The following is a 23,332-nucleotide window of genomic DNA, read 5'->3' on the forward strand; positions in this document are numbered from 1 at the left end:
ATAGCTAAGTTGAGCTTCTAAACTGTGCCCCACACTACTGCATTTCTCAATGGAAGCCGCCTCATCTATGATATGCAGGCAGCCTTAAGGATTAGCTGGGGTCAGGGCTGCATCTTTGTGCCTCACATTCACTGAAGTGGAAAATCCCTGTTTGTTTCATTACCTGTTTAACATTGACTGGATCCCCAAGAACCAGCCACTTCGACGACATTAAGGTAGAGACCATTAATGTCTGTCCCTCCTTCTCCAACCTTTACAATCAGTGCATGGAGAATCACAGGCTGAAACCGCACCATTTGCCAGTTTGCACTTCCGCTGTGTGGAAGTATGGAGGGAGGAACAGAGGCACAGCCATATAGAATGCCTGCCCAATAATTTTCCAAAAGAATCATTGTCCCAGTTTTCCCGTCTGAAGGTTTGCTGGTAATTTTGGCGGGAGTATATTGCAATGCTCTGCCAAGATGTTTCGCTTTACACACCATTATTTAGCATTGGCACGCTTCAGTTACATCTGATGGCAATCTATTGACTGCCAGGCTAAACAAAGGAAGAAGTTTGGGGCACCAGCAATAATTATGGGGGTATTAAAGGGTTAGTCTCTTGGGAAGGACATTTTGTAGGTACTGACATTGAATTTATATCCAGACCCCTTCAGATGAAGAGTAGCATGGTTTTTAACTAATGTTTCTGTGCCGCAAGGTTTGCAAGTCTGTGGTCTTTATATTTAAAGTTACGTTCCCATGATTGAACTGGTCCTGGTGTGTAATGGATGGCAGCAGTACCCAAGTTTCCCAAAAGAGGACAGTACTGTGTTGCTGAGCAATAGACGGAAGAGCAGATAAAACAAGAATTGACTCAGAAGAATGAAGGTGAAGGAGAAAGCAGAGCAAAATAATTTATTCCAAGCAAAATAATTGTGTTTAAAACTTCTTAAGAGCGAGGTGATGATTGTTCAGTTATTTTCAGGCATTCTGAAAGTACAGTAAAGACAGAAATAGAATCCAATAAGACACTTTATAAAGTGACTTATTGGGTTCTAAAGTGAATAAAGTAAGTAAAGACATAAAATTCTTCATCAATTGGGCCATAGAATCATAGAAACCCTACAGTACAGAAAGAGGCCATTCGGCCCATCGAGTCTGCTCCGACCACAATCCCACCCAGGCCCTATCCCCATATCCCTACATACTTTACCCACTAATCCCTCTAACCTACGCATCTCAGAACACTAAGGGGCAATTTTCTAGCATGGCCAATCAACCTAACCCGCACATCTTTGGACTGTGGGAGGAAACCGGAGCACCCGGAAGAAACCCACGCAGACATGAGGAGAATGTGCAAACTCCACACAGACAGTGATCCAAGCCAGGAATCGAACACAGGTCCCTGGAGCTGTGAAGCAGCAGTGCTAACCACTGTGCTACCGTGCCACCAGTGGGCTGACGAATGGCAGTTGGAGTTTAATTTAGACAAATGCGAGGTGATGCATTTTGGTAGATTGAACCAGGGCAGGACTTATTCAGTTAATGGTAGGGCATTGAGGAGAGTTACAGAACAAAGAGATCTAGGGGTACATGTTCGTAGCTCCTTGAAAGTGGAGTCACAGGTGGACAGAGTGGTGAAAAAGGCATTCGGCATGCTTGGTTTCATCGGTCAGAACATTGAATACAGGAGTTGGGACGTCTTGTTGAAGTTGTACAAGACATTGGTAAGGCCACACTTGGAATACTGTGTGCAATTCTGGTCACCCTATTATAGAAAGGATATTATTAAACTAGAAAGAGCGCAGAAATGACTTTCTAGGATGCTATCGGGACCTGATGGATTGAGTTATAAGGAGAGGCTGAATAGACTGGGACTTTTTTCTCTGGAGCGTAGGAGGCTGAGGGGTGACCTTATAGAGGTCTATAAAATGATGAAAAGGGCATAGACAAGGTAGATAGTCAATATCTTTTCCCAAAGGTAGGGGAGTCTAAAACTAGAGGGCATAGGTTTAAGGTGAGAGGGGAGAGATACAAAAGTGTCCAGAGGGGCAATTTTTTCACACAGAGGGTGGTGAGTGTCTGGAACAAGATGCCAGAGGTAGTAGTAGAGGCGGGTACAATTTTATCTTTTAAAAAGCATTTAGATAGTTAATGGGTACAATGTGTATAGAGGGATATGGGCCAAATGCGGGCAATTGGGATTAGCTTAGGGGTTTTAAAAAAAAGAAAAGGGCGGCATGGACAAGTTGGGCCGAAGGGCCTGTTTCCATGCTGTAAACCTCTAAGACTCTATGACAGCAATAGAACCCAAAAAGTCACTTTTTCCTCTTGTGCACAAACTACTAATCTTACTAGTTAGATGTGGAGATGCCGGTGTTGGACTAGGTGGGCACAGTAAGAAGTCTCATAACACCAGGTTAAAGTCCAACAAGTTTATTTGGAATCACAAGCTTTTGGAGCACTGCTCCTTCCTCAGGTGAGTGCTAGTTAGAGTACAAGTAGGCTTAAGCAGTTTGTGTATTTGATAATTAAACCGAATTAAGGTTTACCATGAAGTTTTTTGTTCAATTTCTTTCTAGTGCAATGAAACATGGCAGGAACATTGCTCCAAACTTACTTGTTTGAGTGGAGACATCTATCAGATAGAAAACATCACGTGTCCATCGCTACCGAGTAAACCAAACTGCCGAAACGGCCTAGAACCTGTGAAAGTCCAAACTAAAGATGGGTGTTGTGAGCAATGGGATTGTGATTGTTAGTATCTTTTCTCTGTTCAATGATTTAAGTTAAACACCCATTTGGAAAATTGCATCATCCCTACTTCACTGCCATATTGAAATTTTACCTTTGTCTTGTTTTTAGGTGAATGTAAAGTATGGGGAGAGCCACATTATCGTACGTTTGATGGTGTACAATATGACTTCTTTGAGAATTGCACGTATATTCTTGTCGAAGAAAAAGTCCCAAAATACAATTTCTCAATTCTACTGGACAATTATAATTGCTTGCCCACGATACCCAAATCTTGTCCAAAAGGGCTAGTTATATTTTACAATGGAAATACTTTAACTATTTCAACCGGGGATCAGTATGTGGTAAGTGCCTTTTGGTGTTGTTGATTATTATGACCAGGCATCAAATTTATCTTGACTCAACTCATTTAGGAAGCCAATAATAACATTAAAAGTAAAACACTGGGGATGCCAGAAATCTGAAATAAGAACAGAAAATGTGGTAAAAACTCAGCAGGTCAGTTGGTATCTGTGGAAAGGGAATCAGAGTTAACCGGCGGGATCTTCCAGTCCTGCCTGCTGGTGGGATTCACTGGTGTCACCAAAGGCAATGGAGTTTTGTCTGGTTTACAGTGACCCGCCAAGGTGCAAAACCCTGGTGAACATTTCAAACCCAACATCACCAGTTTTCAGAACAATTAAATGGAACAAATTTGATGCTTCCCTTTCGACTGTTTCTGTAGGAATGGATAAATCAGCAAGCTATCTGGAATAGTCTATCCAGCAAGCTGTCTGAAAGGTGCTTTTGTCATCTCATTGGTGAAGGTGAAATGGTCCTTTAGAACACCTTGGTAGACTAATAGGTAACGATTTTGCCTAGCCAATTACAGTCACACAAAACAGATATTCACAAATCTGGCTGCCTTGTTAATCAGATGGTGGTAATAGTTGGGACTACAGAAAGGAAATGGGTACGCAGTGTCTTGCTCTAGATGACTATCAGTGATTGCTGTTTGATAGTTTACATTGTGAACCTTTCAAACACAAATGGGTTCATCGGTGATGCACTCACAAGTTACGTAGCTTTCAAATGCGCGCTGACAGAATCATAAACTGAAAGTGGTCACTTGGACCAGGCAGCAGAGGGCTGCCAAGGACTTTGGAAGCATATCATTTCATGCGTTCAGGAATGGAGAGGAAAGAATTATCCAGTGCCAAAAAATACCTCCTGATAGTTGGAAAGACTCAGAGCTGCAGGTCGGACAGATGGAATCACTGAGGATTTCCATTAACTCACATTTCTCAGGTAGTATTTTCAAAGAAAGCCTGAACCACTATTAAGTAGTTTTCTGATAGGTCTCTATATGTGGGAGGAATACATCTTCTCCTTCCTCGTGTGGTTCTACACCCTGTTCCTTAAGAAATAAAAACTTTTTTTGCTATCCCATTAATCAGAAACACATCAAAGCTCTTTTCCTACACTCACTCATGAAGTGCAGCCGCTTCTATCATGCAGGCAAACATACAGCTGTGTTAAGCACAGGAAAATTAATTTGCTATTGGCTAAGGGAGGTATGCTGGATTGGACACCAGGGAACAATTACCTTTCTTTAGCATGCAATCATTAGTGCAAAATAACGTAGACTTCAGCGGAACTGGAAGATCTCATCGAGCCAATGGCTTGGCGTATCCACCGAAGGAAAACCCGTCACACGGCGTGACTGGAAAGGGTTTCAGTTAATTTGACCCATCCTCCATATCATTAATCCACTGGCATGAAATGTTGATCATCATGTTGCATCTATCACAGAACAAACACATTGTAATCAGTAGTGTCCCTCAGAAGCAGTACTATCATTATGGTAAACTAATGACCAATGCAGCAAAACATTAAGAGTGTTAAACATTATAGCAGTGCCCTATCATCACTCATCTGGTGTACCTCATTGTTACCTCACTTTATTTGATTCATAAACTCTAGTTAATTAAATTATCCTGAAACATAGGATATTCCAAATTTAATTCTCTTCCCGCACCTAGTGGTGCACTAAGGCAGACATTCATCTCTTTTCTGGAATAGGTCGCTAATCTGTCGCCAGAGGCTTATACCTTGAGGAACACCATTCCACATCAAGCATGGCTGACCAGGAATCTTTCTTACTCTTACTGGCAACTATTGGCACGTTGTAAGGATTTGGAGATTGACACTCAATCTTTTTTGGCTGCATTATGAACCTTGGCCATCAAGTCTTGGGGTGGGTCTCGAACCCGAAGCTTCTGGCTCAGAGGCAGGGACAGTGCCCACTTCTCCACAAGAACTCCAACATGATAGGATACACTGCGTTAATAAGATACGTTGACATAATCTTTCTTATGGCTTGCAAAGTTCTCCTAAATTTGTATTACTTTCTTTCACAGTTGACTGTCAACGGAAAAAAAGTGAGTTTTCCCTACAGCGCAAATGGATTTAAGATTACTAAACCTGGCAGCACCACACATATTTATATTCCTGATATTCGAACAAGTATCCTTGCTCTCCGTAATGACTTTGAGATCAAAATGCCGGAACAATACTTCCTTGAGAATACCCAAGGCCAATGCGGTAAATGCTTTGTGACTGCACACAGTTATATTTAAAATTGGACATTGATGATTTTGCTGGTAATATGAACTTGATTGATACATAACTCGCTGCATCCATTTTGTCTGATCTTAGGAGCCTGCACACACTCCCGATCCAAATGCACAAGAAAGAGTGGAAAACATGAACGAGATGATTGCTGCACCAGCACTGCATCAGGCTGGAGAGTTCACGATCCCAGTAAACCATATTGTAAATTGCCTACTCCTGATCCGATTTGTGTTTTACCTACTCCTCCGCCAACATGCAAACCTGAGAAAACAATCTGTGATATCATTTCAGGAAAGTAAGCTGACTCATTCTTCCATTTGTTTCTTTTCAAAATAACTCTCTGGGGGACAATCCACAAATGTGTTAAACTGTCTGGAGCACAGAGACAGGGCATTCACCCAACTAGTGTATGTTGGTGTTTATGTTCCACACAAGGGGTTGCTCTACCCCCCTACATTTAACCATTTCAACCCTTATTCCTTCCCCCTACCTACTTAGCTACCTGGATTCCCTTCAATTAATTACACGTATTTAAAAGCTATCTACTGGCTAATGGAGCTTGAGTTCTTCATGTATTTTGACTTTGTTTAGATAAATATTGCTGATGCAATTGGCTCCCAATAAATAACATTTAGCGGGATGAGGATGTTCCAGCCGTTCAGATGGCCAGCGGGAATCCCGATGCCCTGCTGAATGGGCCAAAAGTCGGGATTCCCACCGGGCGTGAAGGCAATCGGGATTTATTTGACCTACCCCGCCGGCCCTAGACTGGTTGGGAACCCAACAAACCCACTGGATGGACCATTCAGCTGCCTCCCGCCATGCACCTACTCCCCAGCAGGGAATGCGCCATGTGGGCATTGGTGCTGGAAATGCCCAGTGTAGACCTGGCGTGTTGGACCCCAATCAGGGTCAAGGAGGTAAATCCAGTGCCTATGTGTACTCTGTTGCTGCCAGGCTGCAGAGGGAAGGTCCCCTAAGGGCCTGGACTGGGCACTGTCCCCTGTGATGGGGCTCCCGTGCCTGGACTGCTCCTTCCAGCCCTGGTAAACCCAATAATCACCCCTGGCATGGTGGTTTCAAGCAACTCTGTGATCAACATCTTCATTCCTGCCTGTCAGCTGTGAAAATGTTGCAGTGGCCTGGTCACTTCAATCTCCATGTCCCCATGGCAGACTTTTAGATCACAGCAGCACTCCATTCTGCATCAGGGATTTCCCTTTCTCTCCCTAAAGCTGCAAGTGTGAGCAGACCCCTGTGAAGTCCTCTGACTGTCAGAAGATAACCACTTTCACTGGGGTAGGGATGGTGGGGAGGTGGGCGGCGGGGGAGGGGGGAGTTATTTCCCAGCTCCACAGCTGTTCACTCAACCTCATTGTTTTAATACTAAATTTATTTCAAGTCTCCGAACCTTTGTGGGAAACTTAAAGCCTTTGAAATGCTTTGAAAGTCTTTGTTTCCCTTCAAGTTCAGTCCATTCCTTTCATCTCTGCCCCTTGATTGACAGCATAATGGTTTTTAATCAGCATGCATTCAGCTGTGTTTATTTACCTTTCCCCCTCATGTGAAATGCATCCAAGACTACTTGACAGCTGTGGTTTCTTCAAAGGGAATAAGTGTTCTGCAAAGAGGAAGTTAAACCCTTTTGCTTAGGGGTTGGTGGTGTTCCCCTGGGTTGGGGTGGGTGGGGGGAGTTACCATTTCCATTTTTGGAGGACAGGGGGCATGTCCCCAGCCATGAAGATTGGGGTGCCATTTTTAAAGGCTGCCTCCAATTGGCCAGTCCACCCCACAGTCATTTAACGGCCATTGGGCGTAAGGTGGGACTTCTGCCCCCGTTGCAAAGGAAGCCCCACCTCCAAGATCCTCCTGCCAAACAAGCGGAAAGAAGCAGTGACGGGATGGATTACCTTGGGGAAGAACCTCTCTGGCCCACCCATCCAACTGGCAAAGCAGGCTACCAGGCTTTACCGAGCTGCCCAGACACTTGGCATGCCCTCCCCACCCCACCCTCTCTCTCCAAACATGGGAAAAATCCCAGTGTTGACATATGGAGGGTCTGAAGTTGTTATTGATTGGGAGATTAAAGGCCTTAATTGGCCCAAGAGTGAATGGGCAGCCTGGCATCTCACCCCCCCCCCCCCCCCCCCCCCCCAACCCTCACCATGGGGAAAATACCAGCAGGGGTGGGTAGTGAAGTGACATAGCACTGCTACCATGGCACTCAACTGTATTCACCCCCTGCCTGCCTGCTGGCTCCTGGGATCATTCCACAATTCCCCTTGAAAGTTGTTGAGACTTTTAAAGGACTAACCCGTGTTGGTGTGCATGTACTTTCATTGAACGCCATTGAAACTAGATAATCTGTAATATTTAAATAACTAGAAAATGTCAGATAACGTCAGAGCAAAGCTGTGGAATAAAATTAAATATTGACAAGTTGCAATAAGCTAAGCATCAGGAATCTAAACATTTAGATAAACATATTTGATAGGAAGTAGCAGAAAATGGAGCATGCACAATTTTTAACCATGTTTTTTTTCCTACGATTCAGGCCGTTTGAAGAGTGCAGGAAAAAGATAAATCTTGAGAAGTACATCAAGACTTGCCACTTTGACCATTGCCAGATCAATTCCAGTGTTGACTGCTCGAGCGTGGAAGCCGCTGCTTTGGCTTGTGCGGGTGTCGGCATTTGTGTTACCTGGAGAAACTTTACAAATGGAGAATGCAGTGAGTATTTCAAAGCCTGGGAGTATGTCAAGTCTATTTCAAATCCCAGAAAATAACCTAAGAAGTGCTGGGTGGAGAATAATTTTGTCCACCATGGATGACGGTAAATAAGTCCTACTCCAAATCAATTCTCGTACTGGTTGCTGAGGTTATTCATGAAGGCCCGCCTTCTCAACCTTGCCTGAGGTGTGGTGACCCTCAGGTTAAATCACCACCAGTCAGTTCTCCCCCACAAGGGGGAAAGCAGCCTATGGTCATCTGGGACTATGGCGACTTTACCTATATTATGGTGGCACAGTGGTTAGCACTGCTGCCTCACAGCGCCAGGAATCCGGGTTCAATTCCCGGCTTGGGTCACTGTCTGTGCAGAGTCTGCATGTTCTCCCCGTGTCTGTGTGGGTTTCCTCCCACAGTCTGAAAGACGTGCTGGTTAAGTGCATTAGCCGTGCTAAATTCTCCTTCAATGTACCCAAACAGGTGCCGGAGTGTGGCGACTAGGGAATTTTCACAGTTGCTTCATTGCAATGTTCATGTAAACCTACTTGTGACACTAACAAACAAAATAAACTTAAATCAGATCCCTATAAAATAAGAAATATATGAAAGGGATGTGAAAACCATACATTTCCTTGCACATTCTGCCAGATTGGCACCATAATGCCAATGGGAGATGGGCAGAATGTATTGTTGGACAGGATTCCCCCAACCCCACCCCTGCCTTATGTTTGCGGAAGTGACTCACGATGGGCTGCTGGTGGGATTTTCTAGTCCCACCAATGATGATGGCGTTTTGCATGGCTCACCTGTCCCACCGCCAGCAGCTGTGCGAGGTCACCTTTGGCGGTACTGTAAGATCCTGCTGACAGGAAAGGCTGGAAAATCCCACCCATTGGAAATTGACAGACAGCAAGGTGAGGTCGCAGCTTCCAGTTGGGTGTCGGTGTAGCCCACAGGCGGAGTCCTGCAATGATTTTTTAATAATTCTTTATCATTGGAGAATCAGGATAGAGGGCGGAATGTTCCCATAATTTGTCAGGTTGTCTGACAAAAAAAAATTAGGGACATGGTTTACACTGTCAGTCTGGAAGGGCAGGGCCTGATAGATCAGGGCACCATCTTTAAAGGGTACCCCAAACAGAACTGAGGTGAGGCTCCCCCCGCCCCACCACCATAAAGGTGTTGGGGGCTCTCCGCCCTCCCTCCCTCCACCCACCACTACACATTTATCGGGGTCTCTCCCCCTCCCCACAATCACTACGGCAGTATCATCACTGCTCCCTCTTCCTCAATGTAAGCCCCCACTACCTCTCAAGGCCTGATTCCCCCCCTTCTCAATGCCCGTTCCCCACTCCTCAATGGCAGGTGTCCCCCACTCAATTCCAGGTTCCCCTACTTCAATGCCAGGTCCCCCATCCCCATACCAGGTTCCCCCACCACCCCCACTGCCTGATCTCCCTGTCACTGCCAAGTTCCCCCTCAATGATCTCAGTGCTCTCTTCCACCCACCACATTTAATGGGTACCATCATTGGGCTCCCAAGAGGGCCCACTCTTGGCCCTGACCTCAGCCCAGGTTGGCACAGGCTGGCGCTGCCAGCTTGGCACAAGCTGGCACTGCCAGATTAGCACAGACTGGAACTGTCGACAGTCACAAATACCATTTGCACCACACAAGTGTCAGGCAATGACCATCTTCAACAAGAGAGAATTCAGCCATTGCCCCTTGACACTCATAGAAACATAGAAACATAGAAACCCTACAGTGCAGAAGGAGGCCATTCGGCCCATCGAGTCTGCACCGACCACAATCCCACCCAGGCCCTACCCGCCACACATTTTACCCGCTAATCCCTCTATCCTGCGCATCCCAGGACTCTAAGGGACAATTTTTAACCTGGCCAATCAACCTAACCCACACATCTTTGGACTGTGGGAGGAAACCGGAGCACCCGGAGGAAACCCACGCAGACACGAGGAGAATGTGCAAACTCCACACAGACAGCGACCCGAGCCGGGAATCGAACCCGGGACCCTGGAGCTGTGAAGCAGCAGTGCTAACCACTGTGCTACCGTGCCGCCCCAATGGCATTACCATCACAGAATCACCGACAATCAAAATCCTGGGTCCACCACTGCCCCGAGACTAAATCAGACTAGCCATATAAATACGGTGCCCACAAGAGCAGGTCAGAGGCTAGGAATGCTGTGCTGAGTAACTCACCTCTTGACTCCCCAAAGCCTGTTTGCTATCTACAAGGCACAAGTCAGGAGTGTGATGGAATTCTCTCCCTTTGCCTAGATGAGTACAACTCCAAATACACTAAAGAAGCTCGACAATGTTCAAGACAAAACAGCCCGCTTTATTGGTATCCCTTCCTCTTATCTTCAGCCTCTCTCCCACCAATGCACAGTGGCAGCAGTGTGTACCATCTACAAGATGCACTGCAGAAACTCGCCACGGCTTTTGCAACAACACCTGCCAAACATCCAAAAGGACAAGGGTGACAGACACACGGGAGCACCACCACCTGGAGGTTCTCCTCCAAGTCACACACCATCCTGACTTGGAAATATATTACTGTTCCTTCACTGTCAAAATCCTGGAACACCTCTTGAACAGCTCTGTGGGTGTACCTACACAACATAAACTGTAAAGTTTCAAGAAGGTAGCTCGTCACCATCTTCTCAAGGGCATTTAGGGATGGGCAATAAATACTGACCTAGCCTGCAATGCCCATGTCCCTTGAATGAATAAAAAAAATTAATATTTACCAAAAGAGAAAGCTTATTGCTATGTAATTTTACTACACATGCAATAAATAAGGAATCGTGATTCCATTAGCTATTAATTGAATGCTTTATGCAATGGCTTTAATACAATTGTTCACATTATTAAATTCTATACTAATTTTCTTTTAATTCAAGGCTATCAGTGTCATCAAGGTTTTATTTATGACGCATGTCGAGAAAGGGGAGATGATTCTTGTGAGGATCAGTAAGTATATTCCCAACTGTCACTGTCCGTCTTTCAACAGTTCTTAAAAGTTAGAACTTTAAAAAGAAGATTTTTGCTGTTACTGATAATCTTTAAAAAATGGCTGATCACTTTGCAGAGTGGTGATTCCGGGAGTAACGTTTCCCTCAACTGTGGAAGGATGCTTCTGTCCACCTGGAAAGATGTTGGCAGAAAACAATACTAAATGTGTTGCTACTTGTGACGGTAAGCCAGTTTATTTTCAATGAGGTGGATAGAATGTCTTCATGGTCTTCACCACAGCAACAACTTGCAACAATTTAAAAACACCCCGAGGCACTTCACAGAAACATTATCAAATGCGTTCTGACGCAGATCTTCATGAGGAGAAATATAGGACGCTTAGACCAAGTGATAGGTTTTAATGAGTTTCCAAACGGAGGATTGAGAAGTAGTGAGGTGGAGAGGTTTTTCCATTCGTTCATGGGACGTGGACGTCACTGGTCGGGCCAGCATTTATTTGTGAGGGCATTGCTGTGGGGTTGGAGTCACATGTAGGCCAGGCCAGGTAAGGACAGCAGATTTCCTTCCCTAAAGGACATTCGAGAACCAAATGGGTTTTTTGCGACCACCAACAATGGTTTCATCGTCATCATTAGACTTTTAATTCCAGATTTTTTAATGAATCCCAATTTGCATTTATGAGTAAAGCAGTTTGATATGTCAGCTTTATCCAGTTTTTAAATAATTTCAAGGCAGCTGAGGTGACAGTGTATTTTGTAGACCACTCCATACTTGCCCGACTTAATCCCAATCCCACTTTCCCAGCTTTAATGGAAATGGACTACTGGATCTGGAAGCTTCACCACTCAAGTTTCTCACTCCTTCCACAAAGACCCAATCCATTGCATCAGTTTTACAGTTGGCGTTTATCATATTAAAGCCCTGACTGCACTATAGTCCATTTATAGCATCCCTGTTCAAGTTGGCCTCTCTTCTTGGTTAATGTGTCTCCATTAATTATATTTCATTGAAGTCACACGCTATCTCCCCTTCAGTGGAGAAAGTACACGTCCATCTATCTCCCCACCAACCCCTCTCCCCACTCAGTCTTGAGATTAAAATTGTGCATTAACCGATAATAGTTCACCTAAAGGAGCAATTGTATTCAGCATTTCCCTCAATTTCATGCTGAAAGTGATAATCATGACCAAGATTAATTCAGTTCGGAAAGCAGGGTATTTGAGGAAGCAAGAGAACTGCTGGGGAAATGATGTATTCTCCAACAAGGAGCAGATGCATGCTCAACATTGTATCACACCACACACCGAAACCTTCACTCTTTTTTAATTAGGTTAGTTGATCACTGACTAGTGAATGGATTACTAACTTTTCTTTGCCTTTGCAGTTTGCAAGCCCATGCCATATGTTGAAAAAATTGTCAAAGATGATTGTGAAGCAAATGTTGAAGTAAACCGATGTGAAGGAAAATGCTTTACATACACTAAGTAAGTAGAGTTTTAAATTGATCATATTTACCTTGAATAGCACAACATCTGAAATAAGGCAATGTAAAAAAGGTCTCTGATTCCCTTTCAAACTCTGTAGTACTTATAGCACAGAAACAGGCCATTCAGCCCAACTATCTCTGCTAGTATTTATGCTCCACACAAACTTCCTCCTACCTTACTGAATTCACTGCCCAAAGTCTTTTTTATTCGTATTTCCCGCATGTACTCCCATCCTTGTCGGTGATGCATTTGCTCTGCCTCCATGTTGGTCCATCATTTTGGGCGGCATGGTGGCGCAGTGGTTAGCACTGCTCTCTCACAGCACCAGGGACCTGGCTTCAATTCCGGCCTTGGGTCACTGGCTGTGTGGGGTTTGCACATTCTCCCTGTGTCTGTGTGGGGGTGCTCCGGTTTCGTTCCACAGCCCAAAGATGTGCGTGTTAGATGGACTGGCCATGCTAAATTGCCCTTCAGTGTTAGGGGATTAGCAGGGTAAATACATGAGGTTACAGCGATAGGGCCTGGGTGGGATTGTTGTCAGTGCCCGCTTGATGGGCCAAACAACCTCCTTCTGCACGGTAAGAATTCTGTAGGCATTCTATGATATTTCCAAGCTTCTTCTTAAATGCATCTCTGCCATTTGCCTCAACTACATCACATGGTGGCAAGTTGCACATTCTCAGAGTAAAAGTGGTTACTTTTGTGTCTTCCTGATACTTCTACTCACATTCTGTACTTACGTGGCTAGATGTTTCCTTCAGTCCTTTTTCCCCGTGTCTCCAGAGGTTCTTTTGAAAGCTCTCATGTCAATGATGGCAATGTTTATCAATTAATGTGCTTATCCACATTTGCGTTTTGTTGAAAAGGTTTGCTACACAATGTCATTTTCTTTTCCAGGTTTAACTTTCATACAAATGCCTTGACAAACGTGTGTCAGTGCTGCCGCGAAAGGGATACAGAAGATAAGTCAGTGAAACTGAAGTGTAAGAATGGAACCACTATGACATACAAGTACATCGACATCAAATCATGTATCTGCCAAAGTGATGAAAATTGGAATGGCCATTTCCCATAAGGATCCCTGTCGTGGACCTAATGTCAATAACCTATCGTAGAAAGCTGTCTTAGTCTAAATTTAATCACTCTATAAAATATTACCAAAAAGCAAGCTGAAATTCTCACTAGCATCTCATGATGCGACCTATCTATTCAGCAATAGTTTGCAGCATATTTACTGTGCAACATTTTTTTTATTTCCTGAAATCTGTCAGTGATTGTACGATTAGAAATGTGAATCAATAAACATCCTTGCAAATAACCAAACTTTTTCTTTTTCTTCTGAGTTATCATTCATTTTGAAGTGAAAACCAACCATGCAAAGCTAACTCACAATTAAACAAAGCAACAGGGGTGATGCATGGAACAGTGCAACGTTTCTGTCTCTGCGAAGAGTGCCCTTCAATCCAAACTCCCACATTTACCCTCAGTTGTTACCAAGTGGAATTTCTAGCTTTAGTTTTGGTTCAATACCCTCAAGTGCCTCGAAAGCCATCTCTGATGTTCTTTAGAGTGTAAGAATGTACGAACAAGGAGCAGGAGTAGGCCACTTGGCCCCTCAAGCCTGTTCCACCATTTAATAAGATCGTGGCTGATCTGACAGTGACCTCAAATCTGCATCCCGCCTATCCCCAAAATCCTATCACCCTCTTCCCCACCAAGACTCTATCAACTGCTGCCTTAAAAATATTCAAAGACTCACATATGGGGTCCATATCCACAGATCTCTGAAGGTTGCCACTCAAGTGGATAGAGCTGTGAAGAAGGCCTATAGTGTGTTAGCTTTTATTAACAGGGGGGTTGGAGTTTAAGAGCCGTGGGGTTATGCTGCAACTGTACAGGACCTTGGTGAGACCACATTTGGAATATTGTGTGCAGTTCTGGTGACCTCACTATAAGAAGGATGTGGAAGCGCTGGAAAGAGTGCAGAGGAGATTTACCAGGATGCTGCCTGGTTTGGAGGGTAGGTCTTATGAGGAAAGGTTGAGGGAGCTAGGGCTGTTCTCTCTGGAGCGGAGGAGGCTGAGGGGAGACTTAATAGAGGTTTATAAAATGATGAAGGGGATAGATAGAGTGAACGTTCAAAGACTATTTCCTCAGGTGGATGGAGCTATTACAAGGGGGCATAACTATAGGGTTCATGGTGGGAGATATAGGAAGGATATCAGAGGTAGGTTCTTTACGCAGAGAGTGGTTGGGGTGTGGAATGGACTGCCTGCAGTAATAGTGGAGTCAGACACGTTAGGAACATTTAAGCGGTTATTGGATAGGCACATGGAGCACACCAGGATGATAGGGAGTGGGATAGCTTGATCTTGGTTTCAGATAAAGCTCGGCACAACATCATGGGCCGAAGGGCCTGTTCTGTGCTGTACTGTTCTATGTTCTATGACTCAAAGTGCAACTCAATGCCGCTTTAACAATAAAAGGCTTTATTGCCAACAGAAGAAATATATATACACAAGGAAAGGCTAAATTACAATGTGACTGCTCTTCTGGACTCGCTGGCTCCAACTGCAAGTCCCTCCTTAACCCGTGATACGCTCCCTCCTGCTAATTGGCTCACCTTCCCACTGGGACAATCCATAGGGTCGTCTTGATCACGTGGCCCTCGGGAAACGCCCCTCCCCCTTGAAGGGCCATGCTACTACACTCTGCTTCCAGCACCTTTCAGGAAGAGCGTTCCAAAGACTTATGACCCTCTGAGAAAAAAAGATTTTACCTCACCTCCGTTTGGAATGGGCGACTCCTTACTTTTAAATGGTGACCCCCTCATTCTGGATTCTCCCTCAGGAGGAAACATCCTCTCCACATCCACCCTGTAAAGATCCCTCAGGATCTTATATGTTTAAATCAAGCCACTTCTTACTCTTCCAAACTCCATTAGATACAAGCCTAGACTGTCCAAACATTCCTCATAAGGCAACCGACCCACTCCAGGTATTAACAACTGAAAATGCTGGATAAACTCAGCAGGTCTAACAGCATCAGTGGCACTCCAGTGCAGTGCTGACATTATACTCCATTTACCAGACCTTTGCCCACTCACATGACCTAACTACATATTCTTGTAACCTCCTCATGTCCTCTTTAAACATACTGGCTGACTTACCTTTGACTCACAAAGTCCTAGATTCATGGCCCAACTCTGGGCCAGAGTTGGCACTCCAGTGGTGTGCAGTGCAGTGCCGACACGATACTGCAGTGTTGGAGGTGCAGTATTTTCAGTGAGACATTAAACATAGGCCAGCATATCCAAAATGGTGTTGGAGCGTGACAACTTCCTGCGAGCTGTGCCCAGCATACCCTCTAATTCTATATTTTACTCTCGTTCTATGCTTCTAAAACTCTATTCTAATTCTTTCGAATCCTCTCCTTTCCTTCTCTATGCACGGTATGCTTTGTCTGTATAGTGAGCAAGAAACAACACTTCTCACTGTATACTAATACATAGGATATAGAACAGTACAGCACAGAACAGGCCCTTTGGCCCACAATGTTGTGCCGAGCTTTATCTGAAACCAAGATCAAGCTATCCCACTCCCTATCATCCTGGTGTGCTCCATGTGCCTATCCAATAACCGCTTAAATGTTCCTAAAGTGTCTGACTCCACTATCACTGCAGGCAGTCCATTCCACACCCCAACCACTCTCCCACCATGAACCCTATAGTTATGCCCCCTTGTAATAGCTCCATCCACCTGAGGAAATAGTCTTTGAACATTCACTCTATCTATCCCCTTCATCATTTTATAAACCTCTATTAAGTCTCCCCTCAGCCTCCTCCGCTCCAGAGAGAACAGCCCTAGCACCCTCAACCTTTCCTCATAAGACCTACCCTCCAAACCAGGCAGCATCCTGGTAAATCTCCTCTGCACTCTTTCCAGCGCTTCGACATCTTTCTTATAGTGAGGTCACCAGAACTGCACACAATATTCCAAATGTGGTCTCACCAAGGTCCTGTACAGTTGCAGCATAACCCCACGGCTCTTAAACTCCAACCCCCTGTTAATAAAAGCTAACACACTATAGGCCTTCTTCACAGCTCTATCCACTTGAGTGGCAACCTTTAGAGATCTGTGGATATGGACCCCAAGATCTCTCTGTTCCTCCACAGTCTTCAGAACCCTACCTTTGACCCTGTAATCCACATTTAAATTAGTCCTACCAAAATGAATCACCTCACATTTATCAGGGTTAAACTCCATTTGCCATTTTTCAGCCCAGCTTTGCATCCTATCTATGTCTCTTTGCAGCCTACAACAACCCTCCACCTCATCCACTACTCCACCAATCTTGGTGTCATCAGCAAATTTACTGATCCACCCTTCAGCCCCCTCCTCTAAGTCATTAATAAAAATCACAAAGAGCAGAGGACCAAGCACTGATCCCTGCGGCACTCCGCTAGCAATACATGCGACAATTTTAAATCAAATCCAATCTAAAAGATCTTCACGTTTGGGGGATGTGAAGATCCCAAGATCCTACTTTGAAGATGAGCGGGAGAGCTCTCCCAAGTGACTCATATTTCACCTTTAATTACACAACAAAGAAACAGATGATCTGGTCATGATTAGATTGTTGCTTGTGCAAGTTTGCTGCGTGCATATTGGCTGCAACATTTTCTATATTACATCAGTGACTACAGTTCAAAAAGCACTTCATTGGCTAGAAAGGTGCACGGAAACACCTGGTGGATAGGTAAATGCAAGTCTTTCTTTTTCAAATGCACATTTTTAATGTGTCTCAAATATTCAATATTCGCAACTTTAATATAAACATCTGTGTAACTTTACACAATGTACATAATTATTCTATAATGACAAACATTATTGCGCAATAAAACTGTAAATAAATGACTGTGTTTTCCCTCAACTGGTGAATGAGTACCTTTACAAAGTAAATGTGCTGATTGGGGAGGTCAGTGAAAGGTAAATGATTCACTGGTATTAATAGATATGGTAAGTTTTATCAGTATTGTTAGTGCTGTATTGTTTTATCAATGTTGTAAAATTTACTGAGTGCTGAAACCTATTGGGAGGTGTAGGCTGTATGAATTTGAAATTAATTGGTTAACACATCTTGGAAATGGTAGGGCTGGTGATGTACTACGATTGCAGGATGCGGGAGTTGCTGGATACCGGTGTAATCCGGGGCAAACACAACTCTTTGTGGCCGCAAGAACTTCAGCTCTGAGTAATTGAACTGGAGGTCACCATAGTTGCTAATACAGCACATCCTTGCCTTAGTTGAACTAGATGGAGCAATAAATTGCATACTTCATGGGAACAGCTCCTTCATTGGCTCCATGAGTTTAACCATCGAGTTACTGAGCAATGAAAATGAGGAGAGATCCAGGATTAACCAAGTCTATGTAGCATTAGCTGAATCTCAGGCAAGGCGACCTGAATCAGCCTCAACACCCTTGTTTTTTAAAAATTCATTCATGGATAAGGGTGGCAGATTTCCTTCCCTGAAAGGACACTAGTGAACCAGAAGGGTTTTTATAACAATCAATCATGGTTTCACGGTTATCATAAGACTTTTAATTCCACATCTTTATTGAATCCAAATTTCACCATCTACCATGGTGGGATTCGAACCCTGGTTTCACTGGCTGGGCCAGCATTTATTGCCTATCACTAAGTGCCCTTGAACTGAGTGGCTTGCTAGGCCATTAGAAGTATCAACAACATTGCTGTGGATCTGGAGTCATATGTAGGCCAGACCAGGTAAGGGTGGCAGATTTCCTTCCCTGAAAGGACACTAGTGAACCAGAAGGGTTTTTATAACAATCAATCATGGTTTCACGGTTATCATAAGACTTTTAATTCCACATTTTTATTGAATCCAAATTTCACCATCTATCATGGTGGGATTCGAACCCTGGTCCCCAGAACATTAACCTGGGTTTCTGGATTGCTAGTCCAGTAACTGGATAGAGAATGAAGAACTGTGGCACAGTGGTTAGCACTGCTGCCTCACAGCACCAAGGACCCAAGTTCAATTCCGGCCTCGGGTGACTGTGTGGAGTTTCCACATTCTCCCCATGTCTGCGTGGGCTTCCTCCGGCTGCTCCAATTTCCCCCCATCCCAAAGTGTGGGTTAGGTTGATTGGCCGTGCTAAATTGCTACTTAGTGTAAGGGGGACGAGCAGGTTAAATACAAGGGGTTATGGGGATAGGGCCTGGGTGGGATTGTTGTTGGTGCAGACTTGTTGGGCTGAATGGCCTCCTTCTGCACTGTAGGGATTTTATGATTCTATGATTCTAAGAGGAAAGGAAAGGAAAAACAGTAGCTTGAATTGTCCAGTCTGGCATGTCTCGCTACTGCTGCCAGCGAGGATGGAGTATCTGGCACAAAGTCAAATCACTGTTCACAGCAGCGGTACCAGATAATCCCAGCCACGGGCAAGGTCGGGGAATCTGGCTCTGCGTTTGCACTTCTGGTCGTTATCTAATGATCCCCATTGTAAATGCAAGTAGGCAGCTCACTGAACTTGCTGCAGCTATACCAGCTATTATTGCAAAGCAGCACAATGTCCAACACTCATTGTTGACTCACAGACGAATAATGTCTGCTTTAGCAGGAGGGTAAATGGTGCATGTGGAATTGGAACCCTGCAAGGATCCAGCTCCTTCAAGAGAAATAGAAAAAGAGCAAGGAAAACATAACTCTAACCATTGCAATAGTAAAGAAAAAGTAAAATACTGTGGATGATGGAGATAAGAAATCAAAACAAATTATTAGAAGTAGTCAGCTCGGCAGCTTTTATGGAGAGAGAAGCAATTAGCATTCCAAATCAGTAACATTTCATCAGAAGATGGAGCTGAAATGTTAACTATTTCTTTCTCCACAGGTACAGCCTACTGTGGATATCCAACATTATCTGTTTTTATTACTCATATTAATAATGCTATAATGTAACAGTCAACTCTCAATATGGGGGCGGGGTGGGGAATATGTCAACCATTCTGTTGGCAATAATTCAGATTCTTTATGTTTTTGACATTTTTTTAAAGTACTTTTCCAATTCAATCAAATCAAGTCCAATTCAGAGTCTCAACAAGTTGAGACATTTCCGATCCAAGCTGACAAGACAAGGCATGCAATCCTCTGCCCTGTCTTGGGCCTGATCTACATGAGCCAAGCTGATTGGAGTAGGCAGACGTCTCCGCCCCCCCCCCCAGGTTTGATCTCATTTGCATCTTAGCCAAAAGGCCGAGATGCCGCTTTTACAAATTGCTTCATATGAAATATATGAAGCTTAAATGCAACCCACTGGCCACTACCAAGTGCAGCATCCGCACAACTACACTTGATCTTAGCCAAAAGGGCTATTGAAATTCTCATTCATGCCTTTGTATCCTCTGGAATTGACTTCCCAATGCACTCCTGCCTGCTCTCCCAAATTCTACCCCCACCCCCGCCCTCCCCCCCAAGCTTGAGGTCATCCAGAACTCTGCTGTCCGTGGCAGCAAGTCCCACTCCTGTATCAGCCCAGCGCTCCTTGACCTGAAATGGCTCCTGGTTAAGCGAGTTCTTGACTTTAAAGTTCTCATTCTTGTTTTCAATTTCCCCCCATGGCCTCACTCCCTCCCTCTCTCTGTAATCTCCCCCAACCCTGCGATCCTCCAAAGTTATCTCTATGCTCCTCAAATTCTGGCCACTTTTGCATCCCCAATTTTAATCGTTCTACCATCGGTGGCTGTGTCTTTAGCTGCCTGGGTCCCAATCTGAGGAATTCCCTCCCTACACGTCTCCAACTCGCTACCTCACTTTCCTCCTTTAAGGCTCTTCTTAAAATCTACCTCTATGGGCTGAAGCTTTTGATCATTGGACATAATATACAATTCTGTTTCATACCTTGTTTTATAAAAATCCCTTAATTGGGCTCTTTCACTGAGTTAAAGGCTATTTCAATCTGGTTGCTGCTAAAACCCTTCCTCTTTCACTGAACTGGTTATCTGATCTAATGTCTCCATACGTTGCTTGGGTGTTGAATCTTGTTAACACTCCTCATGTTGGGTATTTAGAATTAATCAGAATTCTCAACTACAATTCCCCCTGTTGGCCGTATTGGCTAACAGCAATACAAAGCCAAAATTCATAGAATCATAGAAACCCTACAGTGCAGAAAGAGGCCATTTGGCCCATCGAGTCTGCACCAATCACAATCCCACCCAGGCCCTACTCCCATATCCCTACATATTTTACCCGCTAATCCCTCTAATCTACGCATCTCAGGAGCATGGCCAATCAACCTAACCCGCACATCTTTGGACTGTGGGAGGAAACCGGAGCACCCGGAGAAAACCTATGCAGACACGAGGAGAATGTGCAAACTCCACACAGTGACCCAAGCCGGGAATCGAACCCAGGTCCCTGGAGCTGTGAAGCAGCAGTGCTAACCACTGTGCTACCGTGCCACCCCCATTGTGTCTAAATTGTGTCTAAAGATTCTATCAATGTAATCTACTCCATCCTACTTAAGTATTTCCTTTATAATCAATGTGTTAATGCATCTTTAACTGATTCTTTATTGATGAAAAGTTCTTGTTTTAACAGGATGCTCTGGTGTATTCATTATCATAAGTTGGAGCATCTAAAGAAGTTGAAGTCATTGGTATTTATTTCTTCTCTTCCTTGATCGATACTAGTCTTGCAACAGTCTGGCTTGTGGTCGAGCAACAACATTTGAGTAACATTACAATCACAATAATCATCAGTAAATAAACAAAAAGATATGTCGCTCCGATTAATATGTTCTTTCCCAATATTCCAACCTATCCTGTTGTCCATTTTTCCAGAGAGAATGGCTCTGGTTTGTCTAACTTCTTGACCTCCTTCCAAATATGAGTTACCAGATTGGTGTTATTCTCCCAAATATCTGATATGTAGGTGCAGCATTTCAATCCAATCTAAGCGCATGTTCCTCCTCTTGCTACAAGAATGAAGTCCAACGCCATCCGGTTCGGTAACACAACTGTACGCATTGATAAAGCAGCAGCCGTGTCATTAGCTATCCTTTCTAAGATAAGGAATATTTTCCAATTCCATTGTCAGTCTTACTTGTGAATATCCTGGCACCATTATTCCAAAGAAATAGTCTATGCCCATTGCAGTACATCGACATCTGGTAGTTTCCTCTGGTAATTGATCAGTGTGGTAAAATTGTGGAACTACATATTCTAAGTAACAAACTCCTTTTCAACCTTTTGGGCAGCCCTGTGTAAGCTTTGTTTCCACAAATCCAATAAGTTCCATTAAGCGTTGGGTATATTGAATGTTGCACATGTGATCATCCTCCGGTGGGCTTAAGCAAATCTTGCTCCTGACGTCTATGGTGTAGATTTAATTTACTAATCCCAGTATCTATGCTTCCCTAATCACCTTGATGCATAAGATTCCTTGTTCCTCTAATCCTGCATCAATTAGAATCAAATTGGGTGCTCGTTTGGCTGTATTGAATACACGTGAGTATCTATTCAAGTAAAAAATCTACACTTTCACACTCCTTTGTAAATCCCACTATCCTTCCTCTAAGTTTCCTGAACAATTGGTTAATTGATCCCATGTTATTAATTCCTCCCACCTTAAAGTTATTGTCTGCAAAGGAAACCTCTTCCCCGCGTTAATTGGTATATGAGTACATAACCAACATTTAGATACATCAGCTGTTCTAGCATAAGTGTACACCAAATACAGATAAGTTTCTGTTAAACCTGATAATCTACTTGCACTATACAAAACCTACATATTATTACAAGATGTAATATCATTTTGTTTTACCATTTGTTATTACTCAAATTGTGTTTATGTCAATAACAATAATGTACTTATTTTAACCACGCTCTGTTTTTGTTCCTTGTCTAAAGATTGTTCTAGATTGTTATTCACTGATGTTTTCTTTCTCCAATGGATGGTTGATTTTTTTTCGGATATACAATTCTGTAATATTACACACAATATGGCCTTAAGGCCTCGCAATTAGAATCAATAATCATAAATTTAAACATTTTCTAGATTGCTTTACTATACCATCTGATTAGACTAAAATGTCTAGAACATTTTTATACAAATTTATCCAGATTCTTTTTACTAATTTAATCCTTTGGGTAAGGTTTTCGCTGTGTCCAGTGTCTCCATCTAGGACCATGTTTTCATCAACCGAAGCACATGTTTCTCCTACAATGATTATTTCAAATGGCCCCTCCCGTCGAATGCTTAATCACTTTTTTTGTCAGACATTAATTTTATCATAACGCTATATCCTGCAGTTGGTAAATTTGGATTTTCTTTCTCAGCTAATTTCATCCAATTTTTTTATTGTTGTTGAATGACTACTTTTTTAAAAAAGGAATATAATTGGGTTATTAAGCCTCTCATGCATTGATAGACTGCTTCTTTTCCATTCATTAACTCCCTTCCTCCTGTGATAACATCTTCTGGGAGGTGGATTGCTCTACCTGTCTTCAGTTCAAATGATCCTGTTCCTCGAGATGGAGTGGCTCTTTGTCTTAATAGAATTGCAGGTAAAGCCAGCACCCAATTATTTCCTTCTTCTAATATGGCTTTAGCCAAACTGTTTTTTCAATGTTCTGTTCATTTGTTCTACCATCCCTGAGCTCTGTAGATGATATGTTAAGTGAAATTTTTGTTTAATCCCTAACATTCTACGTACTTCTCTCGGAACTCTCCCAGTGAAGTGAG

At 43.6% G+C, this 23,332-nt stretch overlaps 1 protein-coding gene across 1 annotated transcript in view; it reads left to right on the plus strand.

Moving 5' to 3' along the window:
• Window positions 1-13,883, plus strand: part of LOC144507483 (uncharacterized) — a 35,123-nt gene extending 21,240 nt beyond the window's left edge. Inside the window, exons 19-27 of the mRNA XM_078234608.1 lie at window positions 2,564-2,738; window positions 2,847-3,079; window positions 5,135-5,318; window positions 5,433-5,643; window positions 7,903-8,078; window positions 11,003-11,072; window positions 11,191-11,297; window positions 12,460-12,559; window positions 13,460-13,883. Of these exons, the coding sequence (XP_078090734.1) occupies window positions 2,564-2,738; window positions 2,847-3,079; window positions 5,135-5,318; window positions 5,433-5,643; window positions 7,903-8,078; window positions 11,003-11,072; window positions 11,191-11,297; window positions 12,460-12,559; window positions 13,460-13,637 (1,434 nt within the window). The 3' untranslated portion in view covers window positions 13,638-13,883. The remainder of the gene's footprint in view (window positions 1-2,563; window positions 2,739-2,846; window positions 3,080-5,134; window positions 5,319-5,432; window positions 5,644-7,902; window positions 8,079-11,002; window positions 11,073-11,190; window positions 11,298-12,459; window positions 12,560-13,459) is intronic.
• The last annotated feature ends 9,449 nt before the right edge of the window (window positions 13,884-23,332 follow it).

This window comes from Mustelus asterias, chromosome 19 (genome assembly GCF_964213995.1).
Source record: "Mustelus asterias chromosome 19, sMusAst1.hap1.1, whole genome shotgun sequence".
Lineage (NCBI taxonomy): Eukaryota > Metazoa > Chordata > Chondrichthyes > Carcharhiniformes > Triakidae > Mustelus > Mustelus asterias.